Below are 21,841 nucleotides of genomic sequence, written 5' to 3'. Positions count from 1 at the left end.
CACCACGCCGCCGTTGATCCTGGCCATTGACCGAGCAACCCAACGTTCCTTCCAGCTCCCTCCGCAGGAATGTGTTTGACGCGGCCCAACCCGCAGAGTCACCGATGAGTCGCTGTGAGTTTCCGAGTTGTGGCCGTCACTGGGAGCTGTCCACGTGTCACTGTGGCCGGACCAATCCTCCACACCGCCTCCACGGGCTCGTTGAATTTTTGCCATTCAGCATCTCGCGATTTGATCGTAAAAATATTGTGTTGTTAACATTGCTGTGAATGGTAGCGCCTCTGGTCGCTGCAGGGGTTGTGTGAACCCATTAAATGCAAAATGGGACCTTTTTGCCAGTATCAAAGTATGAAAAAATAAGAATAGGTTTTACCTTTTCCGGAAATTAAACAGCAGGTGTTCAGATGTTCAAACACCAAATAGAAACCTGAGACTTAGGCCCTAAAGAAGGCAGTCTCTGGTGTAGGCCAATCAGTTTCAGAGACAAAGTATATATAATCAGAGCATGTTTGTTTGCATGTTCCCCACAAGTAGTGTGTGTGGTTCATGTCGACTTGACTCTTTGCAAGAGGTTTCTATTTGGTGTTTGAACATCCTAACACCTGCTTTATTGCCAGAAAGGATAAAACCTATTCTTATTTTTTCCATTACACGTACAACGGATGTAAGCATCGATTGCGATCTGGTACATATGCAAAACCCTGCCTTGTTAAAATGTTTCATAATAGAGGTTTCGATTTAATAAAAAACCAAACAAGAAAGAGCAGCTCTGACAACCAAAACAGGAGCTGTGATCTCCATGAAACTAAAAACGGCTTCCCACTGCCAGAGTTTCAAATCAAGCGTATGAATGGAAACAAGGCCTTGTTCATTATTATTATTAAAATCGGTTTCGTTTGGGTCAGAAAAGTGCTGGCACAGTGCACGCTCCCACCACCCGCCACAGACACGCAGACAAAGTTTGCCGCGTGAGCAAAGTGCCAACTTTCACGGCAACCAAACGCAACGCTGTGGTCCACCCGCTCCGACAGTTAACACGCTGGACTCCGCAGACGTAGCAAACGTGGGCGCAAGTTCCTTTAACCCTCTGCCTCTGTCCATCGAACGGGCGTAAAAGAAGGGGGGGCAGAGCGCAATGAGCCGGTCGGCCAAAGTCGGCGTGCGTTGGGGGGTAAATTGTGGTGTGAACCTCGTGGCACCTCTGCCGTGACGTCAGGCCAGTGTGGTAGAGGCAGAGGTCGCAAACGGGTTTTGATTCCTTACCCGTACCCGTACCCTGCCGCACCAGGGTCGCAAATGGGTACCCGTACCCGACCGGGTGCAGGTACCCGTTCTCTACCCGTACCCTACCCGAAATGAGTGACAAACGGTGACTCACCAGTGACTCACGTCCTACCCGTACCCGGCCGCACCAGGGTCGCAAATGGGTACCCGTGCCCAGCCGGGTACGGGTAGCCGTTCCCTACCCGTACCCGTACCCTACCCGAAATGAGTGACAAACGGTGACTCACCAGTGACTCACGTCCTACCCGTACCCGGCCGCACCAGGGTCGCAAACGGCTACCCGTACCCGACCGGGTACGGGTAGCCGGGTATCGGGTAGGGTACGGGTATCGGGTACCCGGTTGCGACCTCTGGGGAGAGGTAAATTTTTTTTTTTTAAATATGCAAGCAGTGGAGTGAGCAAGCACTTACCTGGCTGCATTCATCGACAAAGATGGATGGCAGAGTTCACCAGACAGCTGTAGCGAGGCTTTAAAATATATATATAAAAGAACGCACAGAAAAAGAAGAGTGGCGATTAACCACAGGGTGACTGAGAAATCCCGATACCCTTACATCTCAACAACGATTACGTTAATAACGATGTAATAGTTTTGGGTAAATTAATTATATTATTATACCCTGCCCAACCCTGTGCGGACACTGCATAGTACAGTCTTGTCGATGTATATAATATTTAGGCAAATATATGTAACGCGTATACATGTCTCTTTCTCAATGTTTAAACATGATTATGTCGTAAGGCCAATTGTTAATATGATTTCCTGTGACGGTTCAACATCGTCCATGGACCTTGGACAATGTTGCACGTGGCATGGACCGACTTGACAGTAACACTGTACGTTTCTGGTTTTACTTTTTTTCATTCTGGAAAGAAACGCTTCGAGTGGTAAATTAAAAACAGTCTTCGCTCGCTCGCGCGCGCGTGTGTGGATTTAATTATTTTTAAGCGTGGTGCCATATTTTAACAAAAAAAACGATGTGCCAAAGAAACTTCTCGAATTTTGAGTCGAGTGTTCGGAAGTTTTACAACTGGCTGTCGGCTGATGACGCTAGTTGCAATTACTGGCGAAACGTCGTACTCAGATTGTAAACGTTGTGGCTTGGCTCTCCAACACACCGGTGTGCTGTACTAGTGACGAATTGGCATGTTTTGTTTACGTGACACACATTACTAATTGGCTGTGTCGGGTGGTGGCGGGTTTAACGACACATTTATATATTTACGCAATCTAACCCCCAAAAAACCTCTATTATGGAAGTAAAATAAAAATAAAATATGATTTTTATTTTATTTTTATTTAACTTTTATTAATTTGAATTTTTTACCTACGTGACTTTACCGAAAAAACCTAAGAATATGAATCCTTGCAGTTACGAAAGCTTCAAATCTAAAACTCTATGATGGAGTTTTACATTAACGAGCAATTGTTCACTTTCGTGACAATTATCATTATTGTATGTCGGCTCCCGGTAGCTGGCGGTGAACCCAAGTGCAAAGAAGGAATAAACACGCGCGGCCGATACCACCGCCCAACGAGTCGCCTGCCCATTTGTTTCGACTAAATGACGCAGTGGGGGCCGAGTGGACCCTTTGCAGTGACCCCACGACTCTTCGTCAACGGTCGATCATCTCAGCAGATCCACCCCGAGATGCCGCCACCGTTTAGACACAAGGGGAAGTTGCACTCCGATCCACGTGGCCGCCTAATTGCACACACACCTGGGCTCTATCGGAAGGCAAGTTGAACAATCGGCTTTGCAGTGCAGGTTGGACTGGTGTACACGAGTCATTGGCCAAAGATAGCATGGTGTAAAATAGGGACGCAGACACACTTTGGATGGAGGAGTCCCACCAGGGAATGGGTCCCGTTGGTTATTGGTTAGATTACCGATGTACACTCACCCGATTTTCGCTAATACTACCGTCAATTACTGCCCGCTGCTTGCGCGGTCGTCGACGCGATCGGAGTTCACGTCGCCTGGCTCAAGGAGGAGGAGGCGGCGACGCACGCGTGGTCTCAAAAAAACGGTGGTCGAGATTCGTCCGAATTGTTACGTCTCTTGGCCGTGTCCTACAGAACGTGCTGGCCGTGTCCGTACCCCCACAACAACAACAACCGCCATTCGCCACGAAGTGGCGGTGACGTCACCAGCACGCTTGTGCCAGGCCATGTGCACCTTGAGGCCACGTGAAGTGTCGAACGCCCACTGGCAGGAGGTCACGGGGAAGACCCAGGTGCCACGGGTCGACTGACTGAGATGACCGAGATGAATGGCTGATGCACTACCTGTGCCCCCTACTGTGCCAACCCCCACCCACCCACCACGACACGCACAATGGCTCTAGCCCTGATGCGAAGGCGTCTGTCCATGGACACTCACATTACACAGGGGGACTGATGAATTCAAAAAGAAAGACTGCATTCCATTGCCAGTCCATAAATATTATGAAGCTAAAATGGAGAAGGATAAAAAAGCAATTCTGTTTGATCCACTTTAATATACTGCACTTAAGCGTAACCGACGAGAAAATAAACACGAACAAAACTTCACCACGGTTCGAGGATAAACATAAATTATTTCAATAAAAAAAACGAATTGGTATCGTCACACTTAACCGTCCATGCGTACCTAGGAAACACGTGTAAAATACTTGCAAGATAAGGCAGCATTCACTGAACAGTACGACAACTTTGCATTTTCTGCAGAACACTTTCTTCTTCTTCTTCGTTTGGAGAAACAAACCAAAATAAAAACTCCCCCTGGAACTGGCCACGGGGCGTCTCTCAGACAAGCGACCGCTTCTGAGGATTCTAATTGCATGTGTTCATGGGGTTGGGGGGAGAACTAAAGAAATCCAAGCGTTGTTTCACCCCCCCCCCCCCATTCCTCTTTCTTTGATTTTGAAAATTCCACGGTTTACACGAGAGCAGTGCATGCTGGGAGAATCATCTCGTGGTTATTTTACCCAGTGAGCAGTCCGACAGGGTTTCATGAACGCCTCGCGAACGATTGCCATGCGGTGGGTTGACAACGACGCCCTTGGATAGTGCGATAAACACTTCGGGGTGACAGCAAGTGTCTCGGGAAGACAACGGTTCCTTTTGCGAGCGGACGGATGGCGTTATCGTCGTGCTTGTCGAGAGAAGCCACCGAGAGAGACGCCGTGGGGTGGAGCAGATCTCTGTGGGCTGATGGGCTCCGGCTTATCCGCATCCCCCGATGTGAGCACGGTTGGCTACGTAACGTGCAAAAGAAGTTCAACACACATACATTCGTACTGGCAGGCGCGCAAGAGGCTATTGTAGAGGCCTGGCGATAAGCAAAGGGCACCCAAAGACACACTGTTTGCAGTGAGCTATGGCCGAAAAAGCAAATTGCAAAACACAGCATGAGGAAGAATGTAGTCTAGCTTCGGCGATTCGTGTCTGCTATGTTTAGACTTGGCACCTCGGAGCTAAAATATCCAAGACATATCATGGGAAGAAAGGGATAGCTATTCGTGAATATATATCGTCTTTGTTTTGCCATGGTGTATTGTAGAGTGACGTCCCGGGAAGACTTACAGATGTTCCCAGGGCAACAGCTGCCTGAACAAGAGGAACAATCCTTGGAAAACCGGGACAGGTGGCAACGTAAGCATCACCTTCGCTACCTTCCCCCTCTGCACATTGAATGAACGAGCGAGAGCTGTCGATATGCACGGCCGTTCACAGTCCACGTCGTCGTAAACGCATTCAGCAACCATCGCATGACCTGGAATGCCGTCCCTCGGACCCTCGCTGTCACACGTGACAGAGATCATCGCATTGGCACGATTATAGCCAGCTTCCTTTACCCGGTTCTCCATCGCACCGCATTTCCCCCTGGAATCGCTCGCTAACTCTGCTGCACCGTTCTTGCATGAGGCGACGGCTGCCTCCTGCGAAACAACCACGGCTGGAATGCATTTTTTCTTTGCCGCCCGCATTTCCGACCGCTTCATCAGATAGCCTAGATGTCGTCGGATTAAATCGGTTCATTACATTCTTCATTACCCACGTGCACGAATGCAAACCGCTCGCTCCGAAACTGCCCCGTTGCAACTCCCCCCCCCCCCCCACCGCACCGCATCGCAATAGCTGTGCCGTAAGTTCAAACCCGTCGTGACATTAACACGAACCCGTGAATTTTCGCGTCACTTTTTCCATCGAGCCGGCCTGCATTTTCCCCGACATCGCCTCCGCGATTTGCCCGAGTCAGTTCGACGGCGCCGCGACGGCGTTTTTTTTTTTCCTGCCACGCCTGCGACTCCGTAAATAAACCGTGGAATGGTCAAGCCTCGACAAAGACGCGACAGCCTCGCGGGTGTCAAAGGGGGTCAGGGACACGGGGGTCACGGGGGTCACGGGGGTCACGGGTCGGGTGCCGCGGTGGAGCCGGGGACGGCCGGGCTGCATCCCAGCACGTCGGCCGGAGAGGCGAGCGGGCGGAACGCGAACATGGCCGGGTCTCGCGGGCAGCTGAGTCCTCCACCAATGCTCTGCAATGACACGGCGACACGCAACAGCTTGCTGATGTTTTTTGTGCCCGACTACCGAGGTGTTGGTCAATGTTAAACACTCAAGATCACCGGACGTCCGTAAAAAAGAGCTTCACTGCTCACCGGATTCTTCCAGTGGAAATAAAAAAAATGTTTTCAAGCGGGAGACGGCGAGAAAAGAAGTGTGGCATGGGAATGCAACTTTGCGGCACGCAATCATGTTTTATTTTGTTTGTATCAAAGTAAATTCAAACTATGTACGTCTGCGAAACAAGGCCTCCTTCACAGGAACAACCTCTGTGCCAGCCGCCAATATTCACGATGGCCCGCCTACAATCCATTCTGGGCTTGCCGAGGTTGGATTGTGTAAGAGGCTCAGAGATACTCGGATACACCTGGGCAATGTGCTATCATGCAAGCCACCGGCATGCCCTAGCAACTCCTGTTTGGCTGGGTAGGAGGAGAGTGAATGGGTGCGGTATGCCCCAAAGGAGCGATGGGCTAACGTGCACCAAGACGACCGAGTGAACTTGTTAACATTTGATATCAATGGTATCAGCGATCCACCTCTGTGGAGGACGCTTACGAAGGATGCCACTGTAAAGCGAGAGAGTGGCAGATGTCCTCCAGCCACAACAGTGCTACGCGAACCTCAGATCTGGGGAAGGTCACTCTGAGGAGTAACACAAAACCAACAATTTATTTAATTGAGCCGACAAAATCCTGTGAAACTCTTTGGCGAAACTATCGGATTCTGAGCGAGCATCTCGTCATTGCCAGCGTACTGATCGGATGGAAACGGTGATCCCTTGAGTCACGTAGCCGCCACGCAATATCAGTGCCAAGCAACGACGAACAACAGCGGGCAACGCCAAGAGCCGGCGTGAAGGTTCGTCTCCCAAACGGAAGGAAGGACGTGGAACTTTGTGTCTGCTGCCCGAATACGCCATTCCCTTCACCCATTGTGAGTCCTGTTGTACGATCAGATGGCAGCCCATTGATATACGATATCCTTTTGCGCTGTGTGGCTGGGCTTGAGAAACACTCAAGGAATAATCCATAGCTACGTAGTTACTCCTTGGGTCGATGGGCAAGTCAATGATTAATGGCTGATGCCACAATTCCTCAAAACCTGATATTTTCGGCAAAGCCATATGTGACTGCAGTGTGCCTCCATCTGCATAACGACTCCCGTTTACCGTCCGCACAGGGCTGATAGCTCTTGACGCAGCGGCACTCCACTTAGCCAGGGGCGCTGAAACGCACACCTCCAATTAACTGCATCGACAATTGATCAGTGGAAAATGACGTTATCCACCGGGCGCTATTTCTTCGCGTCGCTGTACAACGTTGCGTATCCCAATCGCCGGAAGATCGAGGAAGATCGAGGAAAAGACGTCGACGTGAAAGGGTCGAATAACGGGCACATATTCTGTGTAGAAATTACTACATCAGGTGGGTTGGGTAAGTCGCTATTAACATCTTTGCGTTTTCATGGACGAAGAGTAAGGCTCGTGTCAAACAGCCCGGGTCGAACGTCCTCGGTGCATCGCTGCAAGGGGCTGCTCACTGTTTTTGGATTTGTGTCTTCCTCTGGCAAGAAAGAAAAAGTTGATTCTATCAGATAAAAATATATTTGTATTTTTTTTCTCGGTCCAGTCTTACTGAAAAATTATACTCGTGAGTCTGGAACGCGACGGGACTGTCCTCTGCGCGAGCGTCACCGAGCCAGCAGATCGGAGGCAAAGGCGCAGCGCTGTAACAGCTCGCTTACGCCGCCGTTGGCAAAAGGGGCCCTTCCACTAGAGGACGCTACAAGGAGCTCCTTTAGATCGGTGTTTTGGCCTCCTCTTCCACACTGGCCAGACGTCTTGGAAGTGGTGGGAGAATACCCACAATTTACCCCACCACACTCTACCCCACCACACTCTACCCCACCACACTCTACCCCACCACACTCTACCCCACCACACTCTACCCCACCACACTCTACCCCACCACACTCTACCCCACCACACTCTACCCCACCACACTCTACCCCACCACACTCTACCCCACCACACTTACCCACCACACTTTACCCACCACACTCTACCACCACCACTTACCCCACCACACTCCTTACCCCACCACACTCTACCCACCACACTCTACCCCACCACACTCTACCCCACCACACTCTACCCCACCACACTCTACCCCACCACACTCTACCCCACCACACTCTACCCGACCACACTTTACCCCACCACACTCTACCCCACCACACTCTACCCCACCACACTCTACCCCACCACACTCTACCCCACCACACTTACCCCACCACACTCTACCCCCACCACACTCTACCCCACCACACTCTACCCCACCACACTCTACCCCCACACACTCTACCCCACCACACTTTACCCCACCACACTCTACCCCACCACACTCTACCCCTACCACACTTACCCCACCACACTCTACCCCACCACACTCTACCCACCACAACTCTACCCCACCACACTTACCCCCACCACACTCTACCCACCACACTCTACCCCACCACACTCTACCCCACCACACTCTACCCCACCACACTCTACACCCCACCACACTCTACCCCACCACACTCATACCCCACCACACTCTACCCCACCACACTCTACCCCACCACACTCTAACCCCACCACACTCTAAACCCCACCACACTTTACCCCACCACACTCTACCCCACCACACTCTACCCCACCACACTCTACCCCACCACACTCTACCCACCACACTCTTACCCCACCACACTCTACCCACCACACTCTACCCCACCACACTCTACCCCACCACACTCTACCCCACCACACTTTACCCCACCACACTCTACCCCACCACACTCTACCCCACCACACTCTACCCACCACACTCTACCCCACCACACTTTACCCCACCACACTCTACCCACCACACTCTACCCCACCACACTCTACCCCACCACACTCTACCCCACCACACTCTACCCCACCACACTCTACCCCACCACACTCTACCCCACCACACTCTACCCCACCACACTTTACCCCACCACACTCTACCCCACCACACTTCTACCCCCACCACACTCTACCCCACCACACTCTACCCCACCACACTCTACCCCACCACACTCTACCCCACCACACTCTACCCCACCACACTCTACCCCACCACACTTTACCCCACCACACTCTACCCCACCACACTCTACCCCACCACACTTCTACCCCACCACACTCTACCCCACCACACTCTACCCCACCACACTCTAACCCACCACACTCTACCCCACCACACTTTACCCACCACACTCTACCCCACCACACTCTACCCCCACACTCTACCCCACCAAACTCTACCCCACCACACTCTACCCCACCACACTTACCCCCCACACTCTACCCCACCACACTCTACCCCACCACCTACCCCACCACACTCTACCCCACCACACTCTACCCCACCACACTTACCCCACCACACTCTACCCCACCACACTCTACCCCACCACACTCTACCGAAACCCCACCACACTCTACCCCACCACACTTTAACCCCACCACCTCTAAGCCCACCACACTCTACCCCACCACACTCTACCCCACCACACTCTACCCCCCCCCCCACCACACTCTACCCCAACCACACTCTACCCCACCACACTCTACCCCACCACACTCTACCCCACCACACTTTACCCACCACACTCTACCCCACCACACTCTACCCCACCACACTCTACCCCACCACACTTACCCCACCACACTTTACCCCACCACACTCTACCCCACCACACTTTACCCCACCACACTTTACCCCACCACACTCTACCCCCCCACACTTTACCCCACCACACTCTACCCCACCCCACTTTACCCCACCACACTCTACCCCACCACACTCTACCCCACCACACTCTACCCCACCACACTTACCCCACCACACTCTACCCCACCACACTTACCCCACCACACTCTACCCCACCACACTCTACCCCACCACACTTACCCCACCACACTTTACCCCACCACACTCTACCCCACCCCCACATTACCCCACCACACTCTACCCCACCACACTCTACCCCACCACACTCTACCCCACCACACTTACCCCACCACACTTACCCCACCACACTCTACCCCACCACACTCTACCCCACCACACTCTACCCACCACACTCTACCCCACCACACTCTACCCCACCACACTACCCCACCACACTCTACCCCACCACACTCTACCCCACCACACTCTACCCACCACATCTACCCCACCACACTCTACCCCACCACACTTTACCCCATCACACATTACCCCACCACACTCTACCCCACCACACTCTACCCCACCACACTCTACCCCACCACACTCTACCCCACCACACTCTACCCCACCACACTCTACCCACCACACTCTACCCCACCACACTCTTACCCCACCACACTCTACCCCACCACACTCTACCCCCCACACTCTACCCCACCACACTCTTACCCCACCACACTCTACCCACCACACTCTACCCCACCACACTCTAACCCCACCACACTCTACCCCCACCACACTTTACCCCACCACACTCTACCCCACCACACCTCTACCCCACCCACACTCTACCCCACACACACTTTACCCCACCAACACTTACCCCACCACACTCTACCCCACCACACTCTACCCCACCACACTTTACCCCACCACACTTACCCCACCACACTCTACCCCACCACATCTACCCACCACACTCTACCCCACCACACTCTACCCCACCACACTCTACCCCACCACACTCTACCCCACCACACTTCTACCCCACCACACTCTTACCCCACACACTCTACCCCACCACACTCTACCCCACACACTCTACCCCACACACTCTACCCCACACACTCTACCCCACACACTCTACCCAACACACTCTACCCCACACACTCTACCCCACCACACTCTACCCCACCACACTTACCCCACCACACTCTACCCCACCACACTCTACACCCCACCACACTCTAACCCCACCACACTCTACCCCACCACACTTTACCCCACCACACTCTTACCCCACCACACTCTACCCCACCACACGTATACCCCACACACTTTACCCACCACACTTTACCCCACCACAACTCTACCCCACCACACTTACCCCCACCACACTCTACCCACCACACTCTACCCCACCCACACTCTAACCCCACCACACTCTACCCCACCACACTCTACCCCACCACACTTTCACCCCACCACACTCTACCCCACCACACTCTAACCCCACCACACTCTACCCCACCACACTTACCCCCACCACACTCTACCCCACCCCACTCTACCCCACCACCCCTTTTTTACCCCACCACTCTACCCCCCACACTCTTACCCCACCACACTCTACCCCACCACACTCTACCCCCCACACTCTACCCCACCACACTCTACCCCACCACACTCTACCCCACCACACTCTACCCCCACCACACTCTTACCCCACCACACTTACCCCACCACACTCTACCCCACCACACTCTAACCCCACCACACTTACCCCACCACACTTACCACACTTACCCCACCACACTCTACCCCACCACACTTACCCCACCACACTCTACCCCACCACACTCTACCCCCACCACACTCTACCCCACCACACTTTACCCCACCACACTTACCCCACCACACTTTACCCCACCACACTTACCCCACCACACTCTACCCCACCACACTTTACCCCACCACACTTACCCCACCACACTTTACCCCACCACACTCACCCCACCACACTCTACCCCACCACACTCTACCCCACCACACTTTACCCCACCACACTTACCCCACCACACTTTACCCCACCACACTCTACCCCACACTCTACCCCACCACACTTTACCCCACCACACTTACCCCACCACACTCTACCCCACCACACTCTACCCCACCACACGTTACCCCACCACACTCTACCCCACCACACTCTACCCCACCACACTTACCCCACCACACTCTACCCCACCACACTCTACCCCACCACACTTACCCCACCACACTCTACCCCACCACACTCTACCCCAACCACACTTTACCCACCCACACTCTTACCCCACCACACTCTACCCCACACACTCTACCCCACCACCACTTACCCCACCACACTCTACCCCACCACACTCTACCCCACCACACTTCTACCCCACCACACTCTACCCCACCACACTCTACCCCACCACACTCTACCCCACCACACTCTACCCCACCACACTCTTACCCCACCACACTCTACCCCACCACACTCTACCCCACCACACTCTACCCCACCACCACTCTACCCCACCACACTCTACCCCACACACTCTACCCCACACACTCTACCCCACCCACACTCTACCCACCACACTCTACCCACCACACCTTACCCCACCACACTCTACCCCACCACACTTTACCCCACCACACTCTACCCACCACACTTACCCCACCACACTCTACCCCACCACACTTTACCCCACCACACTCTACCCCACCCACTTACCCCACACACTCTACCCCACCACACTCTACCCCCACCACACTTTACCCCACCACACTCTACCCACCCACACTCTACCCACCACACTTACCCCACCACACTCTATCTACCCCACCCACACTCTACCCCACCACACTCTACCCCCCACACTCTACCCCACCACACTTTACCCCACCACACATTACCCCACCACACTCTACCCCATCACACTCTACCCCACCACACTTTACCCCACCACACTTACCCCACCACACTCTACCCCACCACACTCTACCCCACCACACTTTACCCCACCACACTCTACCCCACCACACTCTACCCCCATCCACACTTTACCCCACCACACTCTACCCCACCACACCTCTACCCCACCACACACTTACCCCACCACACTCTACCCCACCACACTCTACCCCACCACACTCTTACCCCACCACACATTACCCCACCACACTCTACCCCACCACACTCTACCCCACCACACTCTACCCCCACCACACTCTACCCCACCACACTCTACCCCACCACACTCTACCCCACCACACTTCTACCCCACCACACTCTACCCCCACCACACTCTACCCCACCACACTTTACCCCACCACACTCTACCCCACCACACTTACCCCACCACACTCTACCCCACCACACTCTACCCCACCACACTCTACCCCACCACACTCTTACCCCACCACACTCTACCCCACCACACTCTACCCCACCACACTTTACCCCACCACACTTTACCCCACCACACTCTACCCCACCACACTCTACCCCACCACACATTACCCCCACCACACTCTACCCCACTCACACTCTACCCCACCACACTCTACCCACCACACTCTACCCACCAACTTACCCCACCACACTCTACCCCACCACACTCTACCCCACCACACTCTACCCCACCACACTCTACCCCACCACACTCTACCCCACCACACTCTACCCCACCACACTCTACCCCACCACACTCTACCCCACCACACTCTACCCCACCACACTTTACCCCACCACACTCTACCCCACCACACTCTACCCCACCACACTTTACCCCACCACACTTTACCCCACCACACTTTACCCCACCACACTTTACCCCATCACACGCGACCTCCGATTTGCACGGTTGGCTACGTAGGGTGCGAAAGAAGTTCAACATACGTACAGTACATACACACGACCTGCCAATCGACAAATTGCGGTGTGCTCAATTATACACCGCTGGATGGACAGAGGCGGGGGTGAGGGGGGGGAATTTACGAAACTTCCCTGTCGTTTTAACTGCCGCGCCGGGTAAATGATCCGGCAGATTGCGCCACGGTGGTGAGATGTTAACTCCCTGGCCTGGTGTGCAGGAGGTCGTGGGTTCGATCCCAACCCTGACGCCTGTATATTTCGAGTTTGCGTGTCTCTCTCTCCCCATGGTCGCGTGAATTTTTCTGCGAGTCCTCCGGTTTCCCCCTCAACATTTAGAATCAACAAAATCACGCGTTTAGAGAGTATTTGACTGTTATACATTTCCACGCGATAAGCCGCTTCGTTGAGCTATCATTTGTGGCCAGGTTCCTTTTGAAAAAGAGCTGTAAAATCAAATTTAGCACAGCAAGCCCAGTGCGTGCTCACCACTCCACCACCGTGGCAGCGTCTCACAGACGAGAGCGAGCCGAGGCTTAATAAACCCTCTCAAGAGGCCTCGCGTGTCCGTGATGTCCTTGCAGGCCGAGACGTGGCCTTCAACCTCTGTCCGAAGAGAAGGCAGCAACACCCCTTCCCCGCGACCACTGAGCCGCGGCAGAAGGCGAGCGCACGTAATGAGCCGCAGGAACCTTCAGCCGTTTCCTTCGAGAGGCAAATCGGCGCTAATCACGTCGCGCACCGAGCGCTCCGCGCGCGGCTTTAACCGAGACGCCGTCTCCGTCTTAGCCGCCAAGCGTTAATGAGCGGGGCTCTGCGGAACCGGCAGCAGCGAGTGGGCGTTTGGACGCTCGCTCGGAGCGACAACAGACGCAGGCAGCAGCAGTCATCTCAATCCCGGCCTCATCCGTCGATGCACGTTCGGCATCGGCGGGTCAACACGCGCGGCGCACGCGCTGTGCAGCGAAGAGCATGCGGCCGGGTGAGCCCTTGCCTTGCCAGCTTAGACATTCTCTCCGCCGAGATGATGAGCTGGCTGCGGTCTGCCGGTCAACTGCTTTCATTGTGTTTTAGTTTCATCTTCTTGGTTCTTTCGGTAAAGTCACGTAGAAGGGAAGTAATAAAATAATACAAATAAAACATAATAAAACAATTCTCACGACGTTTCGGCCACAACGCAAGCAGCCGTCCTCAGGTAAAAATTGTTTTATTATGTTTTATTATTTTATTACTTCCCTTCTATGTGACTTTACCGAAAGAACCAAGAAGATGAATCCCTGCAGTCACGAAAGCTTTAAATCGAAATATAGTGTTTTAGTTTGTTGTCCTTTGGCCCGCACCTCCGACCAGCGCGATCGGCTACGTTCCGCAGCCATCCGGCAATTCTTTGGCGATGATCACTCAAAATGTGCCGCGACACTGCGAGATCATTTTTTTCAGTTTTAATCGCGATTGTGCCGACAACAGAAGGGTGACTCGAGACCCATTTCGCGATGGGATTTTTCGCGCAGCAGCGCAAGCCTCCGTGTCTGAGAATGGCTCACGGAAGCGGATTTCGCAGAGCCGCCCGCATGATCCCATAATGTGTTCTGTTCTAAAGGTTATTGTTGACGAGTAAACCAAAGAGTTCTGTGACCAAAAAATAAGTACCGAATAGCCATGCGATACACATGTTGTCCAGGGCTTACATATCTGTCAACCCCTTATCAGTGCTGCCTACCTTATTACAGACCAATTCAGACCTTATTGGTCACCCCGTGCCCTTATAAATCTCAACGTCCATCCAAAAAGTTTCAAGTTTCACTTATTAGGTATAGCCCTGTGAGCCATGCGGCTCTTAAGTCGAAGTCCCATCACACGGGAGAAACACAAACAGACAAAATTGCCAGGATTGAAACGGCTCTACGCCGTGTGGACTTGAAAACTCAATTTCCCTGTACAAGAATACGGAGTAAACGGTACGCGTTGACAGCTCTGGGCTTATACATTTTTTCCCCACCCCCTAGTGTGGGAAATCAGGCATAAAACGTCGCCTACTGCAGGGATTTCAAAAGTTCCTTTGCGACGGCGTCTTTCGAGACAGCTGACACAAGGCGACACAAAATGCTAGCGCCGTCAAAGAGTTCCCAACGGGATCCCTTCCTCTCGTTGACAGGATGCCGATAATACAGCTCGAATATAATTGGGATGGGGAAGGAATAAAACAACATTGAAAGGTTAGGTCCTAATTGCAGCCGCATGAAACTGCGTGCCTGAACGTAGGAGATGAAATCAAATAGATACAGGACTACTAAGCACAAAAACATGATGGTTTACTGCCATGGTCACTGATCATTAGACTGGTAACGATTCTTCCCCTTCGCACTTTGATGAATCATCACGACTTAGGGTCGCCATCTGATTCGAGGACCAATCCTTTGTTACGTGGTGAATGTACAACAGTGGCCTCTCTTGACAAGCAGGGGTCACGAGACCCTGTCACGTCAGAGGGATCATCATCGTGAACGGTCGTGATCCATCCACTGCTGGATGACTGCCTTCTAAAGCTATCACCGCGACCGCTCGCGGTTGTGCGATGCCAAACATCCATCGAGCAATCGCAACAGGGAGCCGACGGCATCGCTGCGTATTGACAGTGGACGTAGTCGGATGTGCGCGGTGCATCAAATATATATTTTAAAAGAATAGATTATCACGCGAGCGATTATACGTGAGTATCGTGAGCGTAAGAATCTATTCTCATAAACGACTCCAGTCTAAATACATATTCTGACACAACGACACCGCTGCAGACTTCTGCACATCTCTGAGACATAGAAATAGCCTCGCACTATAAGAGTGGCCGCAATTACTAAAAAGCGCTCATCAATTGCTTTGATTTGACGTGAGCAGGGTGATGTGGGAGATACACGGGGCTTGGCAGCAGCACCAAGACATCACGTAGGTGAAGTTGTCCGAACGCAAGGGCGCTCTTCCAAAGGCCAACGGGTGAGATGTTATTCGCGTGACCAGGGGGCAGAGGTCGCAACCGGGTACCCGATACCCGTACCCTACCTGATACCCGGCTACCCGTACCCGGCCAGGTACGGGTACGGGTACCCGTTTGCGACCCTGGTGTGGCCGGGTACGGGTAGGCCGTGAGTCACTGGTGAGTAACCGTTTGTCACTCATTTCCCAACGTCTTGTCTCTTCTCACAATTCAAGTTCCTAGAATCAACCCACCTGCGCCTGCAACATGGCTTCATCCCAGAGGTCGCAATCGGGTACCCGTACCCTACCCGATACCCGGCCGGGTACGGGTAGCCGGGTATCGGTGCGGCCGGGTACGGGTACGAGTAAGGAATCAAAACCCGTTTGCGACCTCTGCCAGGGGGCGAGTGCCGCTTCCAAACATCGACGGAGCGTAACCACCACGCCACGGTCGCCGCCGTGAGAGTGCGGGGAGCCGGGTGAGAGACCGTGGCTTGGACATCGTCCCCGGCTGTGAAGTCCGCCGGGGCGTGCCGGGTCGACTGGTTGCCCTGCACGTGCCCGTGCAGGAGGAGGCTGTCACGTGGCTCTCTGGCTACGTGGGCTGACGCGCGCTCGCAAATATATATCATCGACATACTCGGTGCGTTAAATAAGTACATTATTTTTAAAAACATTGTGTATCTGGTGCTCTAACTGTGTAAAGGTCACAGGCAAACACGTTCGCTCAATGAATAGTATGCACAGGAGGTATGGACTGCAGGTGCGCACAGACAGACTTTGTTTTTTAAATCCTTTATATTAAGTTCGCTTGCTTGCTTGCTTGCGTGCTTGCGTGCTTGCTTACGACCGTGCAAATTTTTCGGTCGTTTTTTAACCCACTTCCCGTGATCCAATCGAGCTGACATTTTGCACAGAGACTCGTTGTGCGAGACAATTCATGTTCGTGAAAAATATTTTCCAAAATTTTACACTGTTTAGGGAAAACAAATTAAATATTTAATTACCAATTGCTTAATACTGGCAGACAATCATCTGACCCATAGGTGGCAGCCATCTCAAGCCAGAGGACGAGAGGACTCTAGCCGCCATGCATATAAAGGATTTATAGTGAAAAACTTTGTTTTTACGGGTTATACTTATTTATCTATTCAACGCGTGTGCAGCTACCCCTGTAGATTTGCCGTGCGGAGCGGTTTGAGCGGAGACGAGCGGTGGGCTGATGACGCGGCTGGAGCTCGGTCCGATCCAAGCTGGCAGACCAACATCGCACGTCAAGTTGTTCCGTCAAACTGCGTTTACTATGGCCAGGGCTTGGATGCTCACTTGCTATTTCACAGAATGCTCATGCAGCTGACACGGAGTAGTGAGGATTGGCGAAAGGCACTACGACTAGAATACAAGGCAAACCTGTCCATACTACTCCGATATTATTATACTCCATAGTCCTATAATCCTATGAACATCTTTATATGATTGTGACAAGACGAAGCAAGGTGGCTGTGGCACGCCAACATCATGTTATGGAAGAGCGTTTGGGAGTTGGTTCTGGCTTAACTTAGTGCTGATTACGACATACAATCTGTGAAGATACTGTACCAATCATGCAAAGATTTGTCGATTAAAATCTCTTACTACGCACGTGATTCAGCCATCGCACGCATTGTATCATGTCTATCAGTCGATTATTGATGATTTGCGTCAATTTATGCCAATTATATATTTTGCGCTAATCGAGTGAGCGAGGCTACAGTTAAGACAAAACGAGACACCCAACAAGTGAGAAAGCAACAACAAGATTTTAAATGTACATTCTTCTTCGCTTTAATTGTGACCCAGTTTGAAATCAGTCTTTTCACCCATTCACATTTGAGATACAAATCAATTTGTAAGTAAGCATTGAAAGATATTTGCTTTTATCTTTAAGTGTACAATTTGGAGCTCAAATATCAATATTTTTCCTGGATTCCAATCATTTGGAAGAAAATAATAATTGTAAATATACGAGAGACTCGTGATAGGCTACTCTCATTGTCACATGATTACTCCCACGATAGAAAACCCTCCCGAAAGTAACGCTTGTTCCGATGAATCTGTTTTGTTCTGTGGATATTCTTCACCCAACGCTCACAATGCAGCTGAGCCACTTCGCCATCCAATCTGCGGTGAAAGTCTGCGGCTCTCGCGTAACTTGCACCTCCATGTACACGCTGCGTTGCTGCACGAAGAGGGAAACAGACTTCCAGCCTCAAAACGAAGATTAATTTGTATCTTTGGGTGTTCTCACACCTGTGCATGATTCTATTCGGGTCTCCCCTCTAGCCAAACCCAGCAGTAGTTAATTGTATTTTACAAACATGAAGAATAATGTGTGGGTGCACGGTAGGGATGTGTTCCCAGGTTTATTAATCCCAAAAATCTGAAGATGGGGCCTGGCTGTGAAATTAACAGATCATGCAAAAATGTGCCATCACGGGAAATGACTCAACTTTAGTCAGATCACTTCTGTGCTCATCCCACCAAGAGGGCAGTCGTGTGACGCCAGTTTCTGCGTGCCTTAATAAAATGTCAAAATATTTAGATGAAAATTACTGTATTAGTGATGCGAATGTAGCAAAAAAAATTAGATTCTATGGTTAACGCTTTAATTGTCATCATCACTGGCAGAGCCAGTGGGGGGGGGGGGGTGGCACGTGCCCCCCCCAATGATCCGATCGCAATCCTTAATTTCGATCAGATCATTGGGGTTTATTAGTAATAAATCGGCATTTTCCGAACCCCAATGCCACCATGTAGCATATGTTACGTGCTAGGGACTCTATGAGATGATAGGACAATAAACCGAGTCCATAATTGGCGATAAGTAACGGCAAAGCAGTTATAAGTGACTCACAGAATTGTGCGCAGTTGCGTACACAGTACACGACTTCCATGAAGGCATTCACCTTCAGCGAGCGCGATGCCGATCACACAACACGGTTCTAATTCGACCCTCGATCGATGGCTGCACCATCGCCGCACACGCGTCGAATAAAAAGCAAGGAACAAGTCCTCACTTACTAAGAACTCCTCTATCATTTTTCATTGATGGAGGGGTTGCCCCCCCCCCCCCCCACCTGAAAATCCTGGCTCCGCCATTGATCATGATGGTGACATTCGGTGCATAAGCAGTGCGAAATATTCAAAGTCAGTCAATTAAAATCCGAAAATACAAAATTCTAAATTAATCGGAAATTTGGCCTTAAAGAGTCTGAAAATGCGATATTCCAGATTATTAAATCTGACACTCACCACGGGCGCATAGTGCCCAGCGTGCGTCCCCTTAGAGGCACAAGCATCGCAAACGCTCACTCACTGCCCCCCCCAGCACGATCGTCGTTTGTATAAAGACGTACGGCGCATGTTGCTTGCATCGCGCCGTAGTTCTGGGGATTTACTGAAACCGCGGTGCGATGCTGAATGTGTACGGCACGATCTTGTAGGGGCGCTTACCACTTCAGGAAGCACGTCGTAATTCAAGATTTTCCCATTTCGTTTTCCTCAATAATTCAAACGCCAATGCAACGTCTGATTTAGCTGCATACAAACCCAATGTCTCTCGCTGGCGAAAGAAAGCTGCACCTCCTCCTTAATCATTATTGAATTTATCTCATGCATTATCAAAGTGCAGTGCTGAGCGTTGCTTTTTTTATTATTCGTACAGTCCGTTAACATTTATTAACGTTAGATCATCTACAGAGACGGAGAGTGGCTTGTGCTGGGGCAGGCCAGATAGTCGTGTTGTGACGATGCATCGATTTACATGCTGAATATCGATGCTTCAGCTTACGATATACACACCGAATCGCGGGTGTTAGAATCGGCAAAAAAAACTTACAAACAATAGCAGAAAAACAGGTGTTACGATGTTAAATCACCAAACTGAAACCTTTAACAATGAATCATGTCTGCATTAACCACAATGCTTGTGGTCAGAATGCAAACAAAAAAACATACTCTGATAATAGATGCACTGTCCTTGAAACTGATTGGTCTAACACCGTTTGAGACAAGGCTCAAAAGAAAGCTGTCTCTGGTGTGGACCAATTAGTTTTATATATTATCAGAGTATGTGTTTTTGTTTTCAGTCTGACCACAAGCATTGTGGTTAATGTAGACATGATTCCTTGTAAAAGGTTTCAGTTTGGTGTTTTAACATCTTAACACAGCTGTTTTGTTTCCAGAAAAAAGGGAAAAAACCCATGATCATATTTTGGTACTGACAAAGGAGGTCCCATGATGAAACAGCAGCGAGGTAGCACAGTCGCGACTGGGAATCATGATGACAGGCCATCGAATCGCTGTGGATGTGAATCACTCCATTGTGGGAGTTGACGTCAATTGCCAGGATCAAAAGACTTGAAAATTACGAAAAGTCACGTTTGTGAATAAACTGCCCAGAATAGCATAAATATATAACGTGTATAATCAGCGGCGAGTCGGGGAATGGCCCGTAATCTTACGAGAAGAATGGCCAATCCTCCATTCGGGAGGATGGTAATTGCCTCAAATGTGACCTATCATATTTAAATGTCGCTAATTATATATATCTTTGCCCCTCAAGGCAGCATTATTGTGCGCCGCTGCCAACGCAGTACTGTACCGCACAAATGTGTTTTGTTTCTTTTAAACAAAAATCACAACATCTGCCGTACAGTGGCCTTTGCATCTGAGCAACAGCAAACGGACCGTCGTGGGTCATCTCAATGCCTCGTATGCCAAGATCCGTAATAACCCCGTGATTGAGGACGACGGATAGATGAAAACTGTCTTCAACGTGAATGATTATTCTGCTCTTCCTCTTTCCTTGCAAAGTTCGCAACAACAACAACAACGAGGAATAATTAGCGCAGCTCAGGATTGTGAATAAATTATTATCGCTTACATGTAATGGTACTGTCAGCGTAAGTTACCTACAATTCACACAAATTACCCAGAAACGCTGCCAAGTTATGCAGCTCGCGAACCCCCTATTCATGGCGCTTTTAAGATATATTTTTTTCCCCTTCAAGTTAGAGTGATTTCTTTCTCAAATGACCACTGAGGCAGAGCTCAGTGTCGCCTTTACAGCTCTGAGCCAGTGCTCGACATTCCACATTCCTATGACGGGGAGGGTACTAGCATCGTGCATAACAACAATATGATATCTTCTTGGTCCTTTCGGTAAAGTCACGTAGAAGGGAAATAATAAAATAATAAAAATAAAACATAATAAAATACAAAAAATGTTACATTTTTATTATTTTATTTTTTCCCTTCTACGTGACTTTACCGAAAGAACCAAGAAGATGAATCCCTGCAGTCACGAAAGCTTTAAATCGAAACAATATGACATT

The 21,841-nt window shown here is 51.0% G+C and overlaps 1 protein-coding gene across 3 annotated transcripts in view; it reads right to left on the bottom strand.

The window, feature by feature from the left end:
- Positions 1-21,841, bottom strand: part of LOC133341286 (uncharacterized) — a 55,047-nt gene that overhangs the window by 4,274 nt on the left and 28,932 nt on the right. For 2 of the 3 annotated variants that reach the window (XM_061549799.1, XM_061549797.1), the window contains one exon: positions 3,841-5,809. In XM_061549799.1, coding sequence (XP_061405783.1) covers positions 5,681-5,809 — 129 coding nt within the window. In that variant the 3' untranslated portion in view covers positions 3,841-5,680. Of the gene's footprint in view, positions 1-1,695; positions 5,810-21,841 lie in introns of those variants that run through there. The other variant, XR_009755029.1, reaches the window with a different exon arrangement.

This window comes from Lethenteron reissneri, chromosome 11 (genome assembly GCF_015708825.2).
Source record: "Lethenteron reissneri isolate LAM-NWPU_2019-01 chromosome 11, ASM1570882v1, whole genome shotgun sequence".
Classification (NCBI taxonomy): domain Eukaryota; kingdom Metazoa; phylum Chordata; class Hyperoartia; order Petromyzontiformes; family Petromyzontidae; genus Lethenteron; species Lethenteron reissneri.
This window is presented reverse-complemented; position numbering and strand designations above follow the sequence as displayed.